Source organism: Malaclemys terrapin, chromosome 5 (genome assembly GCF_027887155.1).
Source record: "Malaclemys terrapin pileata isolate rMalTer1 chromosome 5, rMalTer1.hap1, whole genome shotgun sequence".
Taxonomy (NCBI): Eukaryota; Metazoa; Chordata; order Testudines; family Emydidae; genus Malaclemys; species Malaclemys terrapin.
The window spans coordinates 31756157-31778636 of NC_071509.1; the positions used below are offsets into that span (position 1 = coordinate 31756157).

The 22480-nt window shown below is 44.1% G+C and overlaps 1 protein-coding gene across 11 annotated transcripts in view; it reads right to left on the reverse strand.

The window, feature by feature from the left end:
* Positions 1–22480, reverse strand: part of LCORL (ligand dependent nuclear receptor corepressor like) — a 174995-nt gene that overhangs the window by 65910 nt on the left and 86605 nt on the right. For all 11 annotated transcript variants that reach the window (XM_054029995.1, XM_054029988.1, XM_054029986.1 and 8 more), the window contains one exon: positions 1464–1718. In XM_054029995.1, coding sequence (XP_053885970.1) covers positions 1464–1718 — 255 coding nt within the window. The remainder of the gene's footprint in view (positions 1–1463; positions 1719–22480) is intronic.

Below are 22480 nucleotides of genomic sequence, written 5' to 3' on the forward strand. Positions count from 1 at the left end.
ATCTTTGGGCAGTGGTACTATATTCACCCTATTCATATCTCCATCCCCCCATCTCTCAACAAAATACTGAGTTTTTACTGAGGGCTTCAGCCTAAAACAGCCGCTCTTACTATACTGTACTAGAAGGAAAGCAGTACCTAGAGTCAGTCAGAGGCAAAAAAGGATATCCCAGATCTCTTCCTCCACTGTTTCTATAAAGGTAACCTAACAAGTCTACAAAAACAAACTAAAACTGTGATGCTGAGAGAAAAGGTTAACTTATTAAATTGTGAAGTTATATCAGCATTCCCCCCCTTAAAATATAAATACCAACAGAGAAAGATTGTGAGGACAGAAGCAGGTAAACATGGAAGAAGAGATATGGTAAATTAGGCAGGAAAAAATGAAAAAAGCCAGAAGAAGGGCTGGGATTGATACAAAAGTTAATTGTATATCTATATCACCATCATGAAACTTCAGTTGTCTCTGATATTTCCTTAATGTTCCACAGCCAGCTCGAACATAATGAGCCAAATATCCAAAAAGAACTTATTACCTTGTCTACCTCCTTCAATCTATTCAAAATCCCACCGCCTCCCGTCACTATGCCATCACTCCACCCGATTCCTTTTATTAGCATCCTAAAGAACAAAAAACATAAAAAAAACATACAACACTCCACACACACACACACACACACACACTCAAGTTCCTTGTCCTTACTTTCAAGGTTCTTCAATATCTCATCCCTACATATACAGAATCTCCATTTAAAGCTTCCTCATACACATCTACTAAATTTCTATCCTTACTTTTCCCTTCATCTTTTCCTGTTTGGACTTTGTGCCTCCTTTCATACTGCCCTCTATGCTTGGAACATCATCCACTTATCCACCAGTATCTTCTCTCCCTCCCTTTCAGGCTTCTTAAATCCCATCATAAACTGGTTTCCTCACTTTCTTAGCAACCAAATAGGTGTAATATGTACTTCCATCCTGTTAATGGTGCAAAAAGTAAATGAGGGAAGCAAGCAGAAGATCATTCAACAGGTTTATGCTGCACATTGGTGAGGTGGTTTAAGAGCTTTAGTGTTCCAAAGGTTGCTGAATTGCCACCAGTCATTGAGTGCATTGATCCAGGAGTGGGAATATTTAGCTTTTAGGGACATATGGCACACAAACAAAAAAGTTTGAAATAATTTTTTCAAAGTTTTCCCATGAGATTTCTGCGGCTGTTTAGAGAACCATTTGTTAATGTGGAAAAAATACAGAAAAATCAATCATGCAGTAACTGATTTTTTTTATACATGGATTTTAATAATCTACAATAGAATTTATTTTAATGTACTGAATGCTACTTTGCATAGAGAAACATTTTAAAATAGTGATTATTTTCGATTGTTCAGATTTGGACAATAAGACAATTCTACATGAAAACAATTTCAAAACAGCAGCATATTAAAGAAACAGACACAAAAGATTTACCTTGCTGAGTTTTCTGTTCTTGAGTTCTATTCACAGTGAGGTCTAGAGGGCTATCCTGTTCTTCCTGAAGGGAGTTTTCCGTTTGGTTCATTTGGATATTTTTACATATCAGACTTGGTTCAAATGATGAACCATTTTTATTCTCTTGAATTTTGCTACTTTTTGAAATGTATTCAATTGCAAACTGACGGATCATCTTTTTCATTAATTCCTGAGCAACTAGGGGAATGTTAGGATCACAGTTCTGAGGAAGATCTAGGGGGGGAAAAACACATGGAACACATGCATTAATATAAATATACAATTTTATTTGATTATCTTTCTTTTAATAAAGGTAAAATACTTACTCAAGAAATTTAATCATTTTGGCCCAGATTTTGAATCCCTTTCTACTTTACTCCATGTATAATTCTATGGAATCAATAGGATTACCTGGAAAGTAAGGTACTACTTAATGTAAGTAAGGGTACCAGAATCTAGCCCTTTGACTTTTAAAATATACTGAGCTGAAATTTGTCTTGTAGACTACTAGGTCTGTGGTTTCACATGTGAAAGGTGTTTAAACAAAAATAGTGCAAGAGAATAAAGCTATAAGTCAGTGTAATGTTGCTTTCAGAATGAACTTTTACTATAGCAAACAAAATATTATTTTAAGAATGTAGTTTTACCAGACAATTAATCCTTAATTCTGATTGTTTTTCTGAGAATGTCAGAATGTTCCAAAGATTAAGTTTGTCAAAGAGCTGTTTCACTTACACATTAAGTTAACTTTCATTGTCCACATTGTCAATTCAGGATTGCCAAGCCAAGTTGGTAAGAGGTCATTAGGAATGTCCCATACAAATTGTAGTTCTGTAATAAACTAACATTTGAATTCTCAAACTTTTTCATGGTGTGTACTACGTTCTAATAGAGAAACTATTGTCTTAGAGAACAATTTCTTTTCCCATTTTCAATTATGAGGCCATATCTCCTTTAATTTGTGTTCACACAACACCCCTATGGCAAAACCAGCAATTGCTTAATTTTTTCCAACACAGAAAAGTAGTATTAGGAAAGGTGTGTAACATATTTTAGCCATCTTTTAATGCATTTACCAGCTGGAAAAAGGAACAGAGATAGCATCACGTGATTAGCTGGGTCTCGTCAGATCACTAGCAACTTTGTCATAGACCAGTTTGAGAAACACCAAAGTAAAGTAAAATCCCACCTTCTGCGGCAATATAAAAGGTCTGCCAAATCAACAAAGCAAAAAAAATTTAGCACTGAATAAGAATAGTTAGAAAAATTATCGAAATAGATCATTACTCCCTTATAGTTTTTACTCTTGATGAGTTTTCAATGCAATACATGGGATTTACTCTCACAGATACAAAAATCATCCAATGGAGTTGAATGGCTAAAAATCTCCATATCCCATTCAACAATGAACCCTTACATGTCTGAATCACATTTTATTTTGACAAAAAAAGATGTTTCTATAGTTAATAACCTCAGTTTCATTATATATTTTAATTGTGCTTTAAATATTCTGGCAATATTGTTTTACAACAGCCCAAGTGTCGTGGCAAAGAGTGTGGGGAACCTTATAAGGCAGGATTACTTATATTGTAATTCTGCTTCTCTGAAGATACAATTTTGGCAGAATTCTCACGTGTGCATTTTAGCACAAGACAGACACCACTCCCCCAAGCTCTAAGACTTTTGGTCCCTACGGGCAGCCGTATTTGGCTAGGGGAGTTATCCTCCTCTCTTCCATCCTCCTCCCCCTCCAGCAACACAAGTGGCACACGAGACCCAGGAATCTAACCACTGCCCTTTTTTGAGCTCACAGGTAACGAGTGTGTCGGAGAACTTTCATTGGCTTCGTCAAGACCATATCACTATCCTATTACACCATGAACTTTTTGATGGGGATTTCACTAGTGTCAAGCCTCTCAAAAACTTACAATAAGGTATGCAGAGAAACTGGTTTACCCTTCAACTAGGATCTTGAGAAGCTGAAAAGTCTGCCAAATGAAGCTGGATGCAGTTACTGTGGGTATTTAAATTATTCTCAGGTAATATGCAACCACCAGTGGAGACGGGCAGGTGGGGTAGCTTGCACTCTCTCTGCCTTTAGGAACCACAAAAACTACAGAACTTGGGGAGTTCACCCTACGTTATTATGCTAGGGAGCACAAAACCCAGGAATGAGAAATCTTCCCATCTGGCATCTTTAGTGAAATACAATTACTATCAAAGTTGCTGAGCTAACATAATAGTGGAAGAGTAAGCTATATAGCAATATTCTCTCCGTAGCCACAAAATTATTGTTTCTTTCCAATTTCAGAATCTTTACTGCTGATCATATGTAAATCTCACACACACACACACACACACACACACACACACTATTAGAACCCAGGTTGAACCTGCAAAGCTAGTAATTGGAGAAGTCATCTTTTCACTCAGTCTGAACACTGAGGATTCAAATTTCCTATCAAAACATTCTCTCAAATATTAGGCTTTTTTAAAAAAAAATCCCTTCTGAACATTTTCCAATTTTAGATGCTCTATGGGAAAACTCCATTAAAATCATCCCAGATCTTCAACTGCCAGTTACTGTAAATTTACAGATTTAAACTTATTTACCATAAAAAGCTAATATAGGGAGAACGTGTGTGTGGGTGGAAGAGGCAGAGCATGACTCAAGATTGCACATGACTTAAACATGAATAGTACTTTCAATTTCATATTTTATTGTTCTCTTTATACCTAAACATAGGACTACTTTATATTTGTTTTTCTACAATTATTTAAAGAACTCTTGGGACTCAATGCCAAACAAGCACATACAACTTATGTGTATGGGTATATATATTTAACTGAAAGACCAACACAGAACCTAAAAATAAGCCCTAAGGTGCTACTCACTTTGTTCACCAGTAGATGCTACTTTGGTTTCACATCATCAGGGCCCGTTTTTTCTTATAAATAACATAACTCATGTAAGAGCTCTGCAGCTAAAAGGTTAAGTGAGATTCAGGCCACAAAGTTCTTGAAAATAACTTTGAAAGACTGTGTTCAAGATCAGAGCTGTGTGAAATTCTGTATTTACACACCTGAAAACATCACCCCTCTCAAATCCTGGTGAAAAATCTTTAAGAAACATGAATTTCATTAGTCTGGACCAGATTAAAAAAATATCAGCAAGTTCCTTGGGGACGATGTGCATCTCATACTCCCTATGTGTTCCTCCTTTGTTCATTTATGTACCCAACTCAACCCTGACCTAGTGAGATACCACATCTGAATCTGGTGGTAATCTGGCCACATCAGTGTTACTGAAATATACAGAGAGAGTGTGCACTACTATGCTTTCCAAGACAGATCATATTTCTTTAACTTTTCATATGGTGGAGGAATCACATTGAGTAGAAAAAATTGTTTGGGGGAAAAGAATGAGAAACATAGCATTTCTTTTCAAATACGATACCGCAGGGAACTGATTAGAAGTATTTTGGAGAAGATATAATGCCCCACAGATCTTCAAGATAGGTTGAAGTAAAGTGTTGGGGGTCTTGAATGTGCTACCAGTCACTGAGAAACATTCTAACGAAAAGAGTAAGTGATCTTGGATTTATACAGGATTTTCAATCACATACTGTATACTTCTGTCAAGAAAAAATTTACTTATGAAAAATAAACTTAAGTACTGAAATGTAATTTTAAATGCATGTAGATGAATACTGAAAAATATTTTGAAAAGATACATTCAATAGAGGACTTGCTAGGTTGAAGTAATCAAATTATAATACACCTCTACCCCGATATAATGCAATCTGATATAACATATATCCGAATTCAACACGGTAAAGCAAAAATGGTTTTCTGTCTTGTCTACAACATACTTTTATTCTGTTTAATCCCAGTTTATACATTTAATGATTACCGCATATATATTCAGTATGCATGTTTTTACAAGCCTGCCTTGGATCGAAAGTCAAAACACAAAGCCGAGCGCCTTTCCAGCATTTTTAAACTTTCACTCCGATCTTCATTGCATAAAAAACAGTCTTGTCTGCAAGTCTTAATTAAAGTTACAACGTTGACAGTTTAAATCCGTTGATAGTTTAAAACCATTGAAAGTTTAAATTAGGTTTGCGGACAACAAAACCATATGCGAGGTGGTGGCTAATTTTCAACGGCCGTTATAATAAAAACAGCCTTTGTATTTATAACTATGACTAATTTATCAAAAAGGAGAGTTCAGTCTAACTTCGTCATTGACTAACCTGCTGCCGCCTTGCCAGTTTAAAGTTGTTACAAAACCATCCGTGGTCGGCGCCTTGGCTCTTAAAATGTGGCTTGTATTAAATTACATACATACAATACATTGTCTGTACAAATGTGCATGTATCAAAGTGGTGGAACGAATGTGCAACAATGAGAAGGCAGGGGTAAACGTATGTTGCCTGCCCATGGTCCCATTAGGCGTTCTGATCTCTCCCGCTTATTTTAATCTCGTTTCTAAATTGTGTGCAGTATAGACTAAGCTTAAGTTGTCTCACTAGTTGTATTTTTGAAACACTAACGCTGCGCTGACATTTTCTAAACGATTATAAAAATTGTTAGCATTAATATTAAAATGCCATTGACATGATGGCAATTAGTTCACAGCCACAGAAATGAAAAGCATGGACAGTCAAAGAAAAATTGGAAGCTTTGGACAGACTGAAATCAGGAATGAGCCAAACAAAGGTCTCAAAAGAACTAGGAGTGGGGGGAATCAACATTAAGAGGGTGGATCAAAGATGAGGAAAAATTACGATCAGTCCTTCCAACAGAAAGTGTATAATTGGCCTCAGCTGGGCCTGCAGTCTTCAGGCTGCTGCAATGTCAGTGATTATTAAATGTAAATTGTTGAACTGGATGAAAGTGAAGGCCTGGAATGGAAACATCTAAAACTGCCCAACTAGATAGAGCAGTATTTACATGGTTTACCCAAGAACGCTCCAACGGCACACCAATTTCCAGTGACATTATAAGGAAACAAGCGGAGAAATTGAAGGATCTCGATTTTAGACACTCGGGTGAGGACACTTCTGCACATCAAGGTAACGAAATTAAAGCTAGCAGTGAATGGCTTAAATCATTTTAAAAAAACATCATGGCATTCGGCAAGTCACAATTTCAGAAGAGACGTGCTCTGCAGATATAAAAGCTTGCAACAAATACCCGATAAAGTTACAAGAGATCCTCATTGAGAGTGACTATGCTCCGAAGCAAACCTACAATGCTGATGAAACTGGCTTATGTTACCGTATGCTGCCGGATAGAACACTTGCTTCTAGGACCTAAGAACAAAAGGCTGAAGGTTTTAAGGTGATAAAAGAGAGAGATAGACAATACTTTTCTGTGTGAATAAAACCGGTTCACATAAACTTAAACCTCTGCGCATAGGCAAATCCAGGTCATCTAGGTCTTTCCCCCATAAGAACATGGATTCGCTTTCATTCATTTATCACCATTCAAAAAATGCCTGGATGATCTCAGATATTTTCAAGGAATGATTTAATTAATATTTTGTACCAGCTGTCCGGAGCCACCTACACAGACAAAACCTGGAGCCAAAGGCATTGCTCCTACTTGACAACTGTCCCGCCCACCCCCCAGTTGAGACCTTAACCAGCAAAGTTGGACAGTCTCTACATAAAAGAATAAATGGACACAAATCAGACATCAGGAATAGTAACATACAAAAGCCAGTAGGAGAACACTTCAATCCCCCTGGATATTCTATAACAGATTTAAAAGTAACCATACTTCAACAAAAAAAACCTTCAAAAACCAGACTTCAAAGAGAAACTGCAGAGCTACAATTCATTTGCAAATTTAACACCATTAATTTGGGCTTGAATAGGGACTGGGAGCGGCTGGCTCACTACAAAAGCAATTTTCCCTCTCTTGGTATTGACAACTCCTCATCAATTATTGGGAGTAGACCACATCCACCCTGATTGAATTGGCCCTGTCAACACTGGTTCTCCACTTGTAAGGTAACTTCCTTCTCTTCATGTGTCAGTATATTTATACCTGCATCTGTAATTTTTCACTCCATGCATCTGAATTAGACGGGTTTTTTACCCATGAAAGCTTATGCCCAAATAAATCGGTTAGTCTTTAACAACTGGACTCCTCGTTGTTTTTGTTGATACAGACAAACACGGCTACCCCTCTGATACTTGATTAATCTTGCCATGGTGGGGTGAGCAAACACAGAGAATTGTGAAAAGACTTTTCTTTTTTAAATTCCATCAGGCAACTGAGAATAGTGAAGAGGAAAGAAAGAGCAGACAAAAACTGTTAGTGAACACATCAGTGGTGAAATCTCTTCCCACTTTTCGAGGTGAGTGTTTCTAGTAGACATGTTTCTTTGTTTAAACAGAGCCTGTTGTATCTCTCTCAAACAGGAAGTTACTATCACCGAGAACCATTGAGGAGTCAAGCTTTGAGTTAAAAAAATCTGACTGGAGACAGCACATGGGGAATGGATGGAGGAGAGGTGAATCAGGTAAAGATACCAGACTTCTCTCGGCCAAGTCAGAGCAGTGAACATGACTTCGTTTCTGTCTTGCCCGATCTTGTTCGCCACTCTCAGGATCAACAGTGTCAGCAGAAATGCACAGCAAAGGCCCTTTATCCAAGAGGACAGGAAGGCATCCTCATGGACTGAGGATCCATCCCTCCCCTCGAACATAGTTTCCTGCACTTCTGTTGGCAGTGGTGGGGCAAAGAGGTCCATTTCTGGAACCCCTCCCAGTCAGAAGAATACGTTTGAGAATCTGAAAGTTTAGCTCCCATTCTTAATTTTGGGAGAAGTGCCTGCTCAGATAGTTGACGATGGTGTTTTGTATCCCTGGAAAGTAAAAGATTGAGATGAGGATGTGGGTTGACTATAAACAGTTCCATACTTTTAGTGCTTCAGCACAAGAGGAGGGGGCTCTTGCTACCTCCACTTATCCCCAATAATTTATATAGAGCACATAGGCTATGTTGTCTGACATGACTTTGATGGATTGACCTCTGTTTATGGATACAGATATTCCTGACAGTCTTTAATTCCACAAAGTTGATGTGCAGAAGACTCTTGGGCAGATGATTTGCCCTGAGTGGTGCATGTCCTTAGATGACCACTCATATAATGGATGCTTCTAAAGTTATAATGATGGTGGGGGGTAGCGTTGGGTAAAAGGAACTCCTAAACAGACTTTGGTGGGTCCTTCCACAAACTGAACGAGTCTGGCACATGATGATGAATAGACAGACAGCAACTGCTCTGGAGGTAGACTGTTCTGAGCCACCCCTGCAGACAGCAAAGATGTAAGCTGGCATGTTGCATTACAAAAATACAAGCTATCACATGTCCTAGTAGTTGGAGGCCACTTCTGGCCAACGTCTGGGGGCTTATTTTAACTTGGGAAATTAGGCTTCTTAGAGTTGTAAACCTGTCCACAGGGAGGTAAAGTCTAGCTGTTATCACATCTACAGAAGCCCCTACTAAGTTTATGTGTTGTACTGATGTCAAAATGGATTTTTTGATGTTAACTTGAAGTCCTAACTTGTGGAAAAAGGGACACAGCTCTCTTTACTGCAAAGAGACTGTCACTATATGATTGGCCCGTGTGCAGCCAATCTTGACGATAGGGGAAGATGATTATTCCCAGCTGATGTAGATAAGCTGCTACCACTGCCATGACTTTTGAGAACAACCCTGGGACATACAAGAGAGACCGAAGGGAAGCACTTACTACTGGAAGTGATCCTGGTTGTGTGAAACAGACAAACCTCTTGTGGGGGCTGATTTGCACAGCGAAAGTACATATGTTTACATTTTTGGTTGATAAGAATGGTCATACTAGAGATAGATGTAGGTTTCATTTTTAGAAGGTACCCACTATACATTTTTTAAGTGATAAAAAAAAAATTACAACTTTTCAGATTAGTTTTACACCTATATCAGAAAATGAATGATTATTTGGTTATTTCATTTACCAAAGGTAATTGAAGCAGATATTTATGAAGTCACTGGGAGGTGAACTATCTTCAATTCAACAGGTTAATCATTAATATTTGGAGGATTTTCTTGCCATGCTGTATTAGTAAGAGACCATCGCCAGACAGACATTTAAATTGTTTTATTTAACTAAAGGTTTTTATGTATTCTGGATTTTCTTCAACAGCAAACATATAATATTTTTACAAAACAAGCATATGAATTTTTAATTTAGTTGAACATTCAAGTTTTTAAAATCAGGTTTGTTTTTGTTAAAATAGTTTTTAACTAAAATAGTTAACGAAATAGTTCTAAAAAAAATTTAAAACGACTGTTAGCCAGGTCAACATGAGAAACTTAAAATATTGGCTTCTGTAGCTAACTCAGTCGTCTTCACCTTAATTTCCTGTTTGTTCATAATCTGGAAAAGAAAAACAAGCTTTCCTGCCTTTTCAGGTCCCAAACGATTTCTCAATTTGGAATGAATTAGTCCAAAGGAAGAAAATATTCTTTCTGTACAGACAGAAGAAGGTACTGCTGTTAAAAGTGAGATTATCACTTCAACAGTCTCTGAATCCAACAGTCTCTGAATCCAAGTGCTTAAGTAACTTCCACCAGTTCACTGGTGTGACCTTCTTTAAAACATCATCAGCAAACATATTTCTTGAATGGTTCACCCTTAGCTATGAAGTTTATTATACTTGGCATTATGGAGGGATGATTGCTGGGATGATCCATGTCGTAGCCAACTCCTCTTCTTCAGCAGTTAAGGTTTGACCCCTGATACCAACTATTGAGAATATTTGCAAGAAAATGAGCTGGAGATAGTGCTTTTCCCATTCATTTTCTTAATGCTTGTAGTTTAACTCTGTAATTGAATATTTCTCTTTTTAAGATCTCACTCAGTTCCTTTCAAATTTCAACAGCGTCAGCAATAAAACAGCTATTTCCCTGCATTTTGTTCAAGGCTACCGAAATAGGCTTCAGGGTACACCGCATGCGTTTAACATTTCTCTTAAGCCTAATGTTGAGAACTTCGGCTGTGACAGTGCCATCTATTTTTTCATGATTTTGTTCACAAACTGTCATCAGATTAGGCCATTTCTTGATATAGTGCTCAAAACAGTCCACTACTGAGTTCCATCGCACATCTTGTGGGAGAATTAGCTTGGTTCCTCCCACTTTCTTCAGAGCAGCTGCTGCAAAGTGGTTGTTACGGAAGTATTTTGCAATTTCAACAATAGCCTTTATTTCTGCAACACTGAAGTCTTTGGCTAGGAGGTGCATCAAATGAGCACTGCAACTGTATGTTATTAGCTTGAGACTCTCTTCTTAGGTCTGGTCTATACTACCCGCCTGAATCGGCGGGTAGAAATCGACCTCTCGGGGATCGATTTATCGCGTCCCGTCGGGACGCGACAATCGATCCCCGAATCGGCGCTCTAACTCCACAAGGGAGGTGGTAGTAAAGCGCCGCCAACAAAAAGCCGCAGAAGTCGATTTTGCCGCCGTACTCACAACGGGGTAAGTCGGCTGCGATACGTCGAATTCAGCTACGCTATTCACGTAGCTGAATTTGCGTATCTTAAATCGACTCCCCGCTGTAGTGTAGATGTACCCTTAATTTCTTCTCATCTTGGATACATTTGCAGCATTGTCTGTGACCAAGCTGCGTACTAGACATCAGATTTTTTTTCCCCACAGTTTGTTATAGCTTTTATTGCTACTTCTTGTAAGTATTCTGCTGTATGTGCATTTCCTGATGTATCAATTATTTCTGTAAGGAAGGCATTCCCTTCTTCTGTTATCACACAAGCACATAAAACAGGATCATTGTGGACATTGCTCCACCCATCAAGACTCAGGTTAACAATTTCACCCTCTAGACCTTTTGCACGCTGCTCAATTTCTCTTTCATACACTTTATCCAGCAATTTGCCTGCGAGATCTGCTCTGTTGGGTGGACTGTATCTTGGTCTTAATGACCGAACCATGTTAATGAAGTGTGGGTTCTCAATCATACGGAAAGGAGAGTTGGTTGCATAAACAAACCGGACAATTTTTTCATCAATCATCTCTTTTTGTAATCTGCTGGTTCTTATCACAAATTTATCTATGGTTGTTTCTGGATGATGGAGATTTTTTTTTGTTTTTGCTAAAGGTGATAGCCACAGTATATGTGACATACATGATGTGACTGAAACACTATCATTGGCAGATAACTCTGAAACTATAGAAAATGACGGTGATCTTGAAGGTGGATAGTCTTCAGAATCCTGTACGTTGAGGATGGATTCTCCTAAACAAAATAAATCAATGCAGTTATTTAATTTTATTACCATACTGCTCATTTAGTATTACTCATTGCATTCACTGACACTCAGTACTACTTTAAAGGTGAAATTGTAAAAGGAAGATCTGCCTATTTCAGCTATTTTTTTTTAAATCTCAGCTGCATCTGAAATGATAGTACCTTTGATTAATAATTATATTTTTTGCTCAAACACAAGAATTCAAGAATAGTCCAGAACGAAGACAGGCAGCCCTCAAAAAAGAAGTATGAAATAAAAAAGTTTACCAACCTGAAGATCCTGCATGTTCAAACATGTTCCTTTCATCATCTTCAACACAGCTTCCTCCTGAGAAGTAAAACTTCTCATGATGTTGTTTCATTCGGGCAACCAGGCCTTGCATTTCTTTGTTGCGCTGTTTGCATTTTGCACGCGTGCCTGTCTTACCCACAGGTAGAGGAACTTCATAAAACTATTTCCAAACTGGGTCTCTTTTACGGCCTGCTGCCATTATAGGTTTTCCCTTCTAGTGAGAGAATGGTATGGTGGATCTCAAATCAATGAAGGCTACACACAGAAAGACCTCAAGACTTCTGGATTTTGCTCTCAAACAATTTCATTTTTGTTTCTACTGCCTATCCCTCCCTTCTCACATTTATCTCCAGACTTTTTCTCCTTGTCCAGATCTATTCCACCCCCAACAATCTTCTATTCATTGAACTCTCTGAAACTTTGCACTTTTAGAGAGAGGTAAGGGATTGATTCTGTGTACATAAAAATTTGCAGAGGGACAACAGAGTTGAGATCTGGTATTTCTCAGCTCTATATATTATTTATTTCTTTATTTAAAAACATTTTTGCTATTAATAAGCATGTTATCTCTGGATATACAAATCCACAGTTTGAGAACTGCAAAACTAAGCCTCTCTGATGGTATCTTCTAAACTGAGCACTGAGTCCCATTGGGTAGATAGAAAGATTAACCTAAATAATCTTTACAGAAGCCCCTGGAACCCCGTAAAATTGGGTCCCTAATCCATGAACTATTGGAACTCATTTACAAAACTTTTCTTAAACATTACATGAATATATGGTCTCATACTATAAAATTAGAATTTATAATCCCTATTCCATGAGATCTTAATTAAAAAAAAAAAAAAAAGACGGTTACTCACCGTTGTAACTGTTGTTCTTCGAGATGTGTTGCTCATATCCATTCCATTAGGTGTGTGCGCGCCGCATGCACGATCGTCGGAAGATTTTCTACCCTAGCAACACCGGCGGGTCGGCTGTGGAGCCCCCTAGAGTGGCGCCTTCATGGCGCTGAATATATACCCCAGCCGACCCGGCGCCCCCTCAGTTCCTTCTTGCCGGCTACTCCGACAGTGGGGACGGGGGGCGGGTTTGGAATAGATATGAGCAACACATCTCGAAGAACAACAGTTACAACGGTGAGTAACCGTCTTTTCTTCTTCGAGTGCTTGCTCATATCCATTCCATTAGGTGACTCCCAAGCCCAACTTAGGTGGTGGGGTCGGAGTGAGACATTGCTGTGTGCAAAACCGCTGACCCGAATGCAGCATCGTCTCTGGACTGCTGCGCTAGTGCATAGTGAGCTGTAAACGTGTGGACTGATGACCAAACCGCCGCTCTACAAATGTCCTGTATCGGAACATGTGCCAGGAAAGCAGTCGAGGAGGCTTGGGCCCTCGTGGAGTGAGCGGTGAGGTGCGGTGCTGAGACGCCTGCCAGGTCATAGCAAGTCCGGATGCAAGACGTAATCCAGGAGGATAGGCGTTGTGAGGAGACCGGTGAGCCTTTCATTCGGTCGGCCACTGCAACAAAGAGTTGCGTCGTCTTTCTAAAGTGCTTTGTGCGGTCAATATAGAAGGCCAGGGCCCTTCGTACGTCCAGGGAATGCAAACGTTGATCCTGGCGAGTGGCATGTGGTTTGGGATAGAAGACCGGGAGAAATATGTCCTGGTTGATATGAAATGGAGAAACCACCTTAGGGAGAAAGGCAGGATGTGGACGAAGCTGCACTTTATCCTTATGGAAAACTGTATAAGGGGGCTCGGATGTAAGCGCCCTGAGTTCAGAAACGCGCCTTGCTGAGGTAATGGCTACGAGGAAGGCTGTCTTCCAGGATAGATACAAAAGTGAACAGGTGGCTAGTGGTTCAAATGGAGGACCTGTGAGTCTGGAGAGAACCAGATTAAGGTCCCACGTCGGGACGGGCTGACGCTGTTGTGGGTACGTCCGGTCTAAGCCCTTGAGGAATCTAACGACCATCGGGTTAGAGAATACCGAGGATGCGAATTCCCCTGGGTGAAAGGCTGATATAGCAGCCAGGTGAACTTTGACTGAAGATATCGCCAACCCTTGCTGTTTTAGGGAGAGGAGATATTCCAAAATGAGAGGAATAGGTGCCTGCAACGGGGGCGTGGCTCGTTGTTCGCACCAACATGAGAACCGTTTCCACTTGGCCAGGTACGTGGTCCGTGTTGAGGGCTTCCTACTGCTCAGCAGAATCTGTTGGACAGAGTGCGAGCATTGCCGCTCTGCCTGGGTGAACCATGGAGCAGCCACGCTGTGAGGTGGAGTGATTGCAGGTCGGGGTGACGCAGCCGACCGTGGTCCTGAGAAATGAGATCCGGACATAATGGAAGCGGGATCGGTGTTTGAACCGAGAGTTCCAACAGTGTGGTGTACCAATGTTGTCTCGGCCATGCTGGAGCGATCAGAATTACCTGTGCCTGGTCTCTGCGCAATTTTAGCAGTACCTTGTGGACCAGAGGAAACGGAGGGAAGGCATAAAACAGGTGGTCTTTCCAGGGAAGGAGAAACGCATCCGAGAGGGAGCCCGGAGCTCGACCTTGTAGGGAGCAGAACACGTGGCACTTCCTGTTGTCTCGAGATGCAAACAGGTCTATCTGGGGAAACCCCCACCTCCGGAAGATGGAATGTATGATGTCCGGACGGATAGACCACTCGTGTGTCTGGAAGGACCTGCTGAGTCGGTCCGCTAGAGTGTTCTGGACTCCAGGGAGGAACGATGCCGTGAGATGGATTGAGTGGGCGATGCAGAAGTCCCACAGGCGAATGGCCTCTTGGCATAGAACTGACGAACGTGCTCCTCCTTGCTTGTTGATGTAAAACATGGCCGTGGTGATGTCGATGAGAACTAACACACAACGGCCACGTAGTTGATTGAGAAATGCCTGGCACGCCAGGCGCACCGCCATCAGCTCCCGAACATTGATGTGCAGGGCTAACTGGGGTGCAGTCCACAGGCCCTGGGTATGGTGTTCGTTGAGATGGGCGCCCCAACCCAGAGATGAAGCGTCTGTGACCAGATGCAGAGAGGGTTGTGGGGCGTGAAATGGCATCCCTTCGCAGACCACATTGTGATCTAGCCACCAGGTGAGGGAGGTCAGGACCGAGTTCGGGACCGTGACCACCATGTTCAGGCTGTCCCGATGTGGACGGTATATTGATGACACCCAGGTCTGGAGTGGGCGAAGCCGAAGTCTGGCATGCCTGGTTACGTACGTGCAGGAAGCCATGTGACCCAGCAGGGTAAGGCACGACCTCACCGTGGTAGTTGGGAAGGCCTGTAGCCCTTGAATGAGGCTCGTGATGGTGCCAAAGCGGTTGTCTGGCAGGATGGCTTGTGCACGTCTGGAGTCTAGAACTGCGCCGATGAAATCTATTCTCTGGGTAGGTTCTAGAGTGGATTTGTCCTTGTTGAGTAGGATGCCCAACTCGTTGAATGTGTGCACTATTCTGTGGACGTGAGCTTGAACTTGCTCTTTGGTGCGACCGCGTACCAGCCAGTCGTCTAGGTACGGGAACACCTGTATCTCCTGCCGACGAAGGTACGCTGCCACGACAGCCATACATTTCGTGAACACTCTTGGGGCCGAGGATAGGCCGAAAGGAAGGACTGCAAATTGGTAGTGCACCGTGTTTACCACGAATCGCAGGAAGCGTCTGTGAGGTGGGTAAATTGAGATGTGAAAGTATGCGTCTTTCATGTCGAGGGCGGCGAACCAGTCTCCAGGATCGAGGGAAGGGATAATGGCCCCCAAAGAGATCATGCGGAACTTCAACTTTACTACGAATTTGTTGAGTCCGCGCAAGTCCAAGATGGGCCGCAGACCTCCTTTGGACTTGGGGATCAGGAAGTAACGGGAATAAAATCCCCTGCCCCTTAACTCTATCGGAACCTCCTCTATGGCCCCCATGGCCAGGAGCGTAGAAACCTCCTGTATAAGAAGTTGCTCGTGAGAAGGGTCCCTGAAGAGGGACGGGGAAGGGGGGTGGGAGGGGGGGATAGAAGAAAACTGGATAGCGTATCCCTTCTCCACCGTGCGGAGGACCCAGCGGTCCGAAGTTATAAGGGACCAAGCACGGTGGAATTGGGAGAGGCGATCCCGGAAGGAGGGGGCTGGATCCTGGTGGATGACTGGGGCGCCGTCCTCGACCGCACCTTCAAAAGTTCTGCCTGGGGCCTGAAGGTGGTCTAGGTGGCCCTTGGTTTTGGCCGGGTTGAGGGCCGGTCCACCTTCTTCTACCACCTCGCCCTCGCCTCCGGGTCGAGTCCTGTCTCTGACGAGGCGGGGGGGGGGTGGGGGTAGAAGCGCTGAGGCCTAAATGGTCTGCGCTGAGGGCCCACAACATGCATCCCCAGGGAGCGCATGATCGTTCTCGAGTCCTTGAGGCTCTGCAGGCGAGAGTCAGTCTTGTCCGAGAACAATCCATGTCCCTCAAAGGGCAGATCCTGTAGGGTTTGCTGCAGCTCCGGAGGCAAACCCGAAACTTGAAGCCAGGAGATCCTCCGCATAGCGATACCCGAAGCCAGGGTCCTCGCAGCTGAGTCTGCTATGTCCAAGGAGGCCTGCAAGGAGGTCCGAGCCACCTTCTTACCCTCCTCTACCATGGCTCCAAACTCCTCCCTGGACTCTTGGGGAATCAACTCCTTAAACTTCCCCATAGAGTTCCAGGAGTTAAAATTGTAACGGCTCAGTAGCGCCTGTTGGTTCGCCGCTCTAAGTTGCAGCCCTCCGGCTGAGTAAACCTTACGGCCAAACAAATCGAGCCGCTTAGCCTCTTTTGATTTAGGCGCTGCAGCCTGCTGGCCGTGGCGCTCGTGCGTTCACTGATGCCACCACCAGTGAACACGGTTGGGGGTGGGTATACAAGTACCCGTAGTCCTTAGACGGGACAAAGTACTTCCTTTCCACCCCTCTCGCTGTGGGTGGGATAGAGGCAGGAGTTTGCCATATCGTATCCGCATTAGTTTGTATCGTGCGGATCAGGGGTAGCGCCACCCTCGATGGGGCATCCGCTCCGAGGATGTTCACGATAGGGTCCTGTACTTCCACTATCTCCTCCGCCTGCAGGTCCATATTACGGGCCATCCTACGCAGGAGATCCTGGTGAGCCCGAAGATCTATCGGAGGGGGACCCGTACATGAAGTGCCCGCCACTGCCTCATCCGGAGAGGAGGAGGAAGATGCCTCCGGTGGTACTGGATCCAAGGGGGGGTCCTGATCCCCCTGCTCTTGGGCCGGAGCATCACCTGTACTTGGGTCTATGGTGTCAGGTGGCGTGGACACGGAAGCCTCCATGCCCCCTGGCGGAGGCCGAGAGATGGTGGATTCTGGGGCCCTTCTAACCGAGTGACCCGAGCGAGAGGTCGATGGTATTGGAGCCCCTTGCTCCTGGTGGTACGCCCACGGGGTCCAAAATGACCAGTGAGATGGTCCATGAGAGTGGTCCTCTGCCATCTCCTGCCAATGGCCCAAGTTCCGTTCCTCGGCTTGCCCTTGAGGGGGGTATGCCGATCTCGACAGGTCCTCTGAGGAGCGAGACACCAATCTTGACGGCCATGGCGGTGCCGAGAGAGATGAAACGATCCCCGTGGGCTGCGGTGCCGCACGGTACCGGTCCGGAGATGATCTATCTCTGTGCGGTGCCGGCGAACGGTGCCGGGACCGCGATCGGTGCCGATGACCTCGTCGGTGCCGGGAGCCGGATCTGGACCTCGACGAGGACCTGGAGTATGCCCGGTGCCGGGAGCGGCCTCTCGACGTCGAGCGTCGACCGTAGCGGTGCCGAGAACTACGTCTCGACGTTGATCGGTGCCGACGATCATAGCGGTGCCGAGACGTAGAACGGTGCCGCGACGAAGATCTTGTCCGCGAGTACGACCGGTGCCGAGGTGATATTCGGTGCCGGGACTGCGAGCGGCGTGGGGACCTGCTTCTGGACCTGGACCGGTGCCGAGGTTCCAGCCCTTGTGATGGAGGGCTCATCAAGGCAGGTTTCCCCCTTGACTGGACCGGGCGGGTCAACGGTGCCGTCGGTGCCAGTGATTGAGGCGGTGCCGGCTCCGTGAGAGCTATCAAGTCTCTCGCCGCCACGAAGGTCTCCGGAGTCGACGGGAGTTGTATTACCGCCGGTCTCGGTGGAGACGCTATCTGCACCGGACTCAACGGCCTCGGTGCCGGAGTCGACAGTGCTGGAGGCACCTGTTTCCGGTGCTCCACCGGCGCACTCGGCTCTACCCCTGGCACTGGGGGAGCCGGCGTCTTCGGCACAGAGGTCCCCGTCTTATGGGCTTTTTTATGCCCCGGGGATAATGACCGGCGTCGAGGTGCCTGCTGCGGTGCCGACGAGGTCCGGTGCCGGGGAGGTTTGTCCGACACCGCCCGCGTTGTTGGCATTGCCGGTGCTGCTGGGGCACTGCGCACCGAGGCGCTAGGTGCCGGGGCCTGGCTCGTAGAAGGAGTGTCCGGGCTAAGTGCCGCCTCCATCAGGAGTTGCCGGAGCCGAAAGTCCCGCTCTTTCTTGGTCCTTGGTCTGGAGGCCTTACAGATCTTGCACTTATCTGTTTGGTGGGACTCTCCCAGGCACTTCAGACAGGAGTCGTGTGGGTCGCTCGTGGGCATAGGTTTAGCGCAGGAGGCGCACTGCTTGAAGCCGGGAGCTCTGGGCATGAGCCCGGGCCCGCGGCCGGGGGAGAAAGGGGGCGACGACCCCCTTAGTCCCCTGGACTATTATAACAAATCTAACAACTTTAAAACTATTTAACTATTAAACTACAAACACTAGAACTATAACTATAACTACAACTGCGAATAACTAACTAAGCTAGGGAGAGTGGAGAACAGCTATGCCGCGCTCCACAGTTCCAACGACCGTCAGGGGCGGTAAGAAGGAACTGAGGGGGCGCCGGGTCGGCTGCGGTATATATTCAGCGCCATGAAGGCGCCACTCTAGGGGGCTCCACAGCCGACCCGCCGGTGTTGCTAGGGTAGAAAATCTTCCGACGATCGTGCACGCGGCGCGCACACACCTAATGGAATGGATATGAGTAAGCACTCGAAGAAGAAAAAACTATCTTTAGATAGGTTTTTCCCCTCAAAAGGCATTTTATCAAAAAAATCCGATATAAATAAAATCCAATTTTTTTTAAAAATCATTGTTTTTTATCCAGCCTGGCTGTCCACCCACTCCCAGTTTCTGGCAAACAGAGGTTAGGGACACCATCCTGGCCCATCTTTGCTAATAGTCATTGATCTTCCATTAATTTATCCAGTTTGTTTGTTTGTTTTTAACCCTTTTATAGTCATGGCCTTCACCACAACATCCTCTGGCAAAGAGTTCCACAGGTTGACTGTGTGTTGCGTGAAAAAAAAAATACTTCCTTTTGTTTGTTTTAAACCTGCTGCCTATTTAATTTCATTTGGTGACCCCTAGTTCTTGTCCTGAAGTTCAAGGGCTGCAAACCAATTCCTGGAATCTAATGATGGAATTACAGCTGTGAGGGTCACCATCCTGAATTTCTATGATTTCCGAAAGGTGTTTAGGAGTCTGAGATCCAGTATCAGCCTCTGTTCTTTTTGGGAACAGAAAATACTTGGAATAAAATCCCTTCCCCTTGTGCCAGACTGTAACTAGTTCTGTAGCCCCTCCTGTCTCAGCAAGTGTTTGTGAGAGGAGTCCCTGAAAAGGGACAGTGAAGGGGGGTGGCATGGAAGTGAACTGGATTGGGTAACCTGATGTTATAACCTTCAAAGCCCATTTGTAGGATGTAATTAGCTCCCATGCAGGTTGGAAAAGGGACAGATGGTCTCCAAAGACAGGGAGGTAGGAAGAATGGTACAGCTGAAGGTTCCTGAGGTAGCGTTGTTCTAGACCCTCAACCAAACCCTCAAAATTGCCATTTGAACAATGAGGATAGCTGGATGGTTATGGTAGCAGGTCTCTTTTTTTGATATCTTGGCCTCTTTTTGGCTGGTTCAGTAGATATATGATAGCTGGAAAACTGGGCTGTGTGGAATCTCTGTACCATTTGTGAGCTACTAAATATCCTTTTGTTTGCAGATGTATAAATATTAAGAGACCTGAGTGTTTATCTCAAATCCTGTGTAAGTGTTCATCCATAGATTCAGAAAAGAACTTAAGTCCATCAAAAGGGAGATCTTCTACGCATTTTGGACTTCCACAGGAAAACCTGACAGCTTCAACCAAGATACTGGACACATGACAACAGCAGTAGAGATGGAACGAGCTGCAATGTCGGCTGTACCTAGAGAGGCCTGCATCTGTTATGATGTCCCATAAGGTGTTCAATAGAGGTGTTGGAATTTACTGTGCTTAGTGTGGTTATATTTTGCCACCAGAGCTCGATATGAGACACTAAACTGCAGGGGCACAGAAGAATAGCTCTTATGATCAAAGAGAACAGTGAACTAGTGGTCCTTATTATATGGTGTAGATTTTGTATAGTGTTGGCTGACATGCTCACTGATAGCTTCTACTACTAAGGAATTTGGTGGTGGGTGGGAAAATAAATATTCAGAATTTCTGTCTAGAACGTAATACTTTTTGTCAGTTCATTTATGCATCAGTGGTACCATAGGTGGCATCTGCCAGATTGTCTTGGCACGTTCCAGTAAGGCCTCATTCACTAGGAGAGCCACTTCAACAGAGGTGGTTGTGTGTAAAATGTCAAGACCTTTTACTGCGACTATTGGACCTCCTCTAAGAGGATCTACAGTATGGCAGCAATATGTTTCATCAGTTCTTGAGAAACTGCTTGCAGTAGTCAGTGAGAGTATAGCCTCACATCCAGTGAAGATGATAAAATATTAGTTTGAGGTGTTATCTCCTTATCTGCTCTAGCCTCTTGCCCCTCAAGAGACTCCTCTTGCAGCTGGGGCTGTTCAGGAAGAAGTGATGGAGCAGGGAAGTGTTGTCCTCAATGATCCCCACAGGAGTAGCTAGGAGCCCTTGAGAACTGCTGACAATAGGCAGCTCTCGGATCCCAGTATGGCCACTGAGGGGGGATCATAAGGTAGAGAATGAAGCATCCCATGCTGGTCAAACTAATGAAAAGGAATACAAGATTTGTCCCTTGGTATTTTTCTGAGTGAAGGTTTATTTTTTTATTATTATTAATGGAGATATCCCATCTCCTAGAACTGGAAGGGACCTTGAAAGGTCATCGAGTCCAGCCCCCTGCCTTCACTAGCAGGACCAAGTACTGATTTTTGCCCCAGATCCCCAAGTGGCCCCCTCAAGGACTGAACTCACAACCCTGGGTTTAGCAGGCCAATGCTCAAACCACTGAGCAATCCCTCCCCCCTGAGAGGGGAGATATCCCTTTGTAAGTGGGTGACTCCTTCACAGATATTTAAGAATCCAAGGAGTCATCCTCAACGTATTCCAAAGGAGGGGCAGATAAAAAGGGTGAAGCAGGGTGTCTGCCCTGTGGTAATAGGTACCAGAGAACTAGGAGGTACCGATGGAAGATAAGGCCCTGGTGACTCAGAAGATCTGACAAATGTTCTGTACCCATTAACAAAAGGAGATTCCAACTCATCCAAATCGAGTCTCTGGAGCACCTAAATTCCTGTGAAACTTAGGGTATCTGCACTGAGAGTGAATGAGGCTCTGAACTGGCTGGTGTCAGTACCAAGGATGTTGTTTGTTGCAACACTATCTGTTGAGTGGATTATGTTGGTACCGATGTTGATGACTTCAAAGGCACTGTGTAGTGGTCTGAGACACCTGTTTGGGTACCAAGGGGTCTGAAGACAGTATAAGCTTCCTACATAAAAATTGCCATACTGGGTCAGACCAAAGTGTCCATCTAGCCCAGTATCCTGTCTTCTGACAGTGGCCAACGCCAGGTGCTTCAGAGGGAATGAACAGAACAGGTAATCATCAAGTGATCCATCCCCTGTTGCCCATTCCCAGCTTCTGGCAAGAGAGACTCTAAGCACTCTCCTTGGTGCAACGTGCTTAAGAGTCCCTACTGCAACGGTCATGCTTCCGTGCAAAGAACAATTTCCATGGCTCTTGGATGAACCAGAAGACTTTAACAAGCTGCCGGTACCAGAGCAAGTTGAAGTCTTGGATGTATCCCATCTGGGACCAGATTTTCTAGAATGGTCAGACTTTGGTAGTGACCAAATCTTTTTCTCACAGACAGCCTCTGTCAAAGAGCTAAAAGTCCTCTTTTTGGGTGCCTTTATCGATACCCTTTGTACTCTTATCCCACAAAACTCAGTGAATGGGGTACCGATGGGGCGTGGTGTTCACTCAGAGGAAGATGTACAGAGGTGTTACCTAGACCTGGATACAGGGATTGCTACTTCATAAGAAGTCTAAAT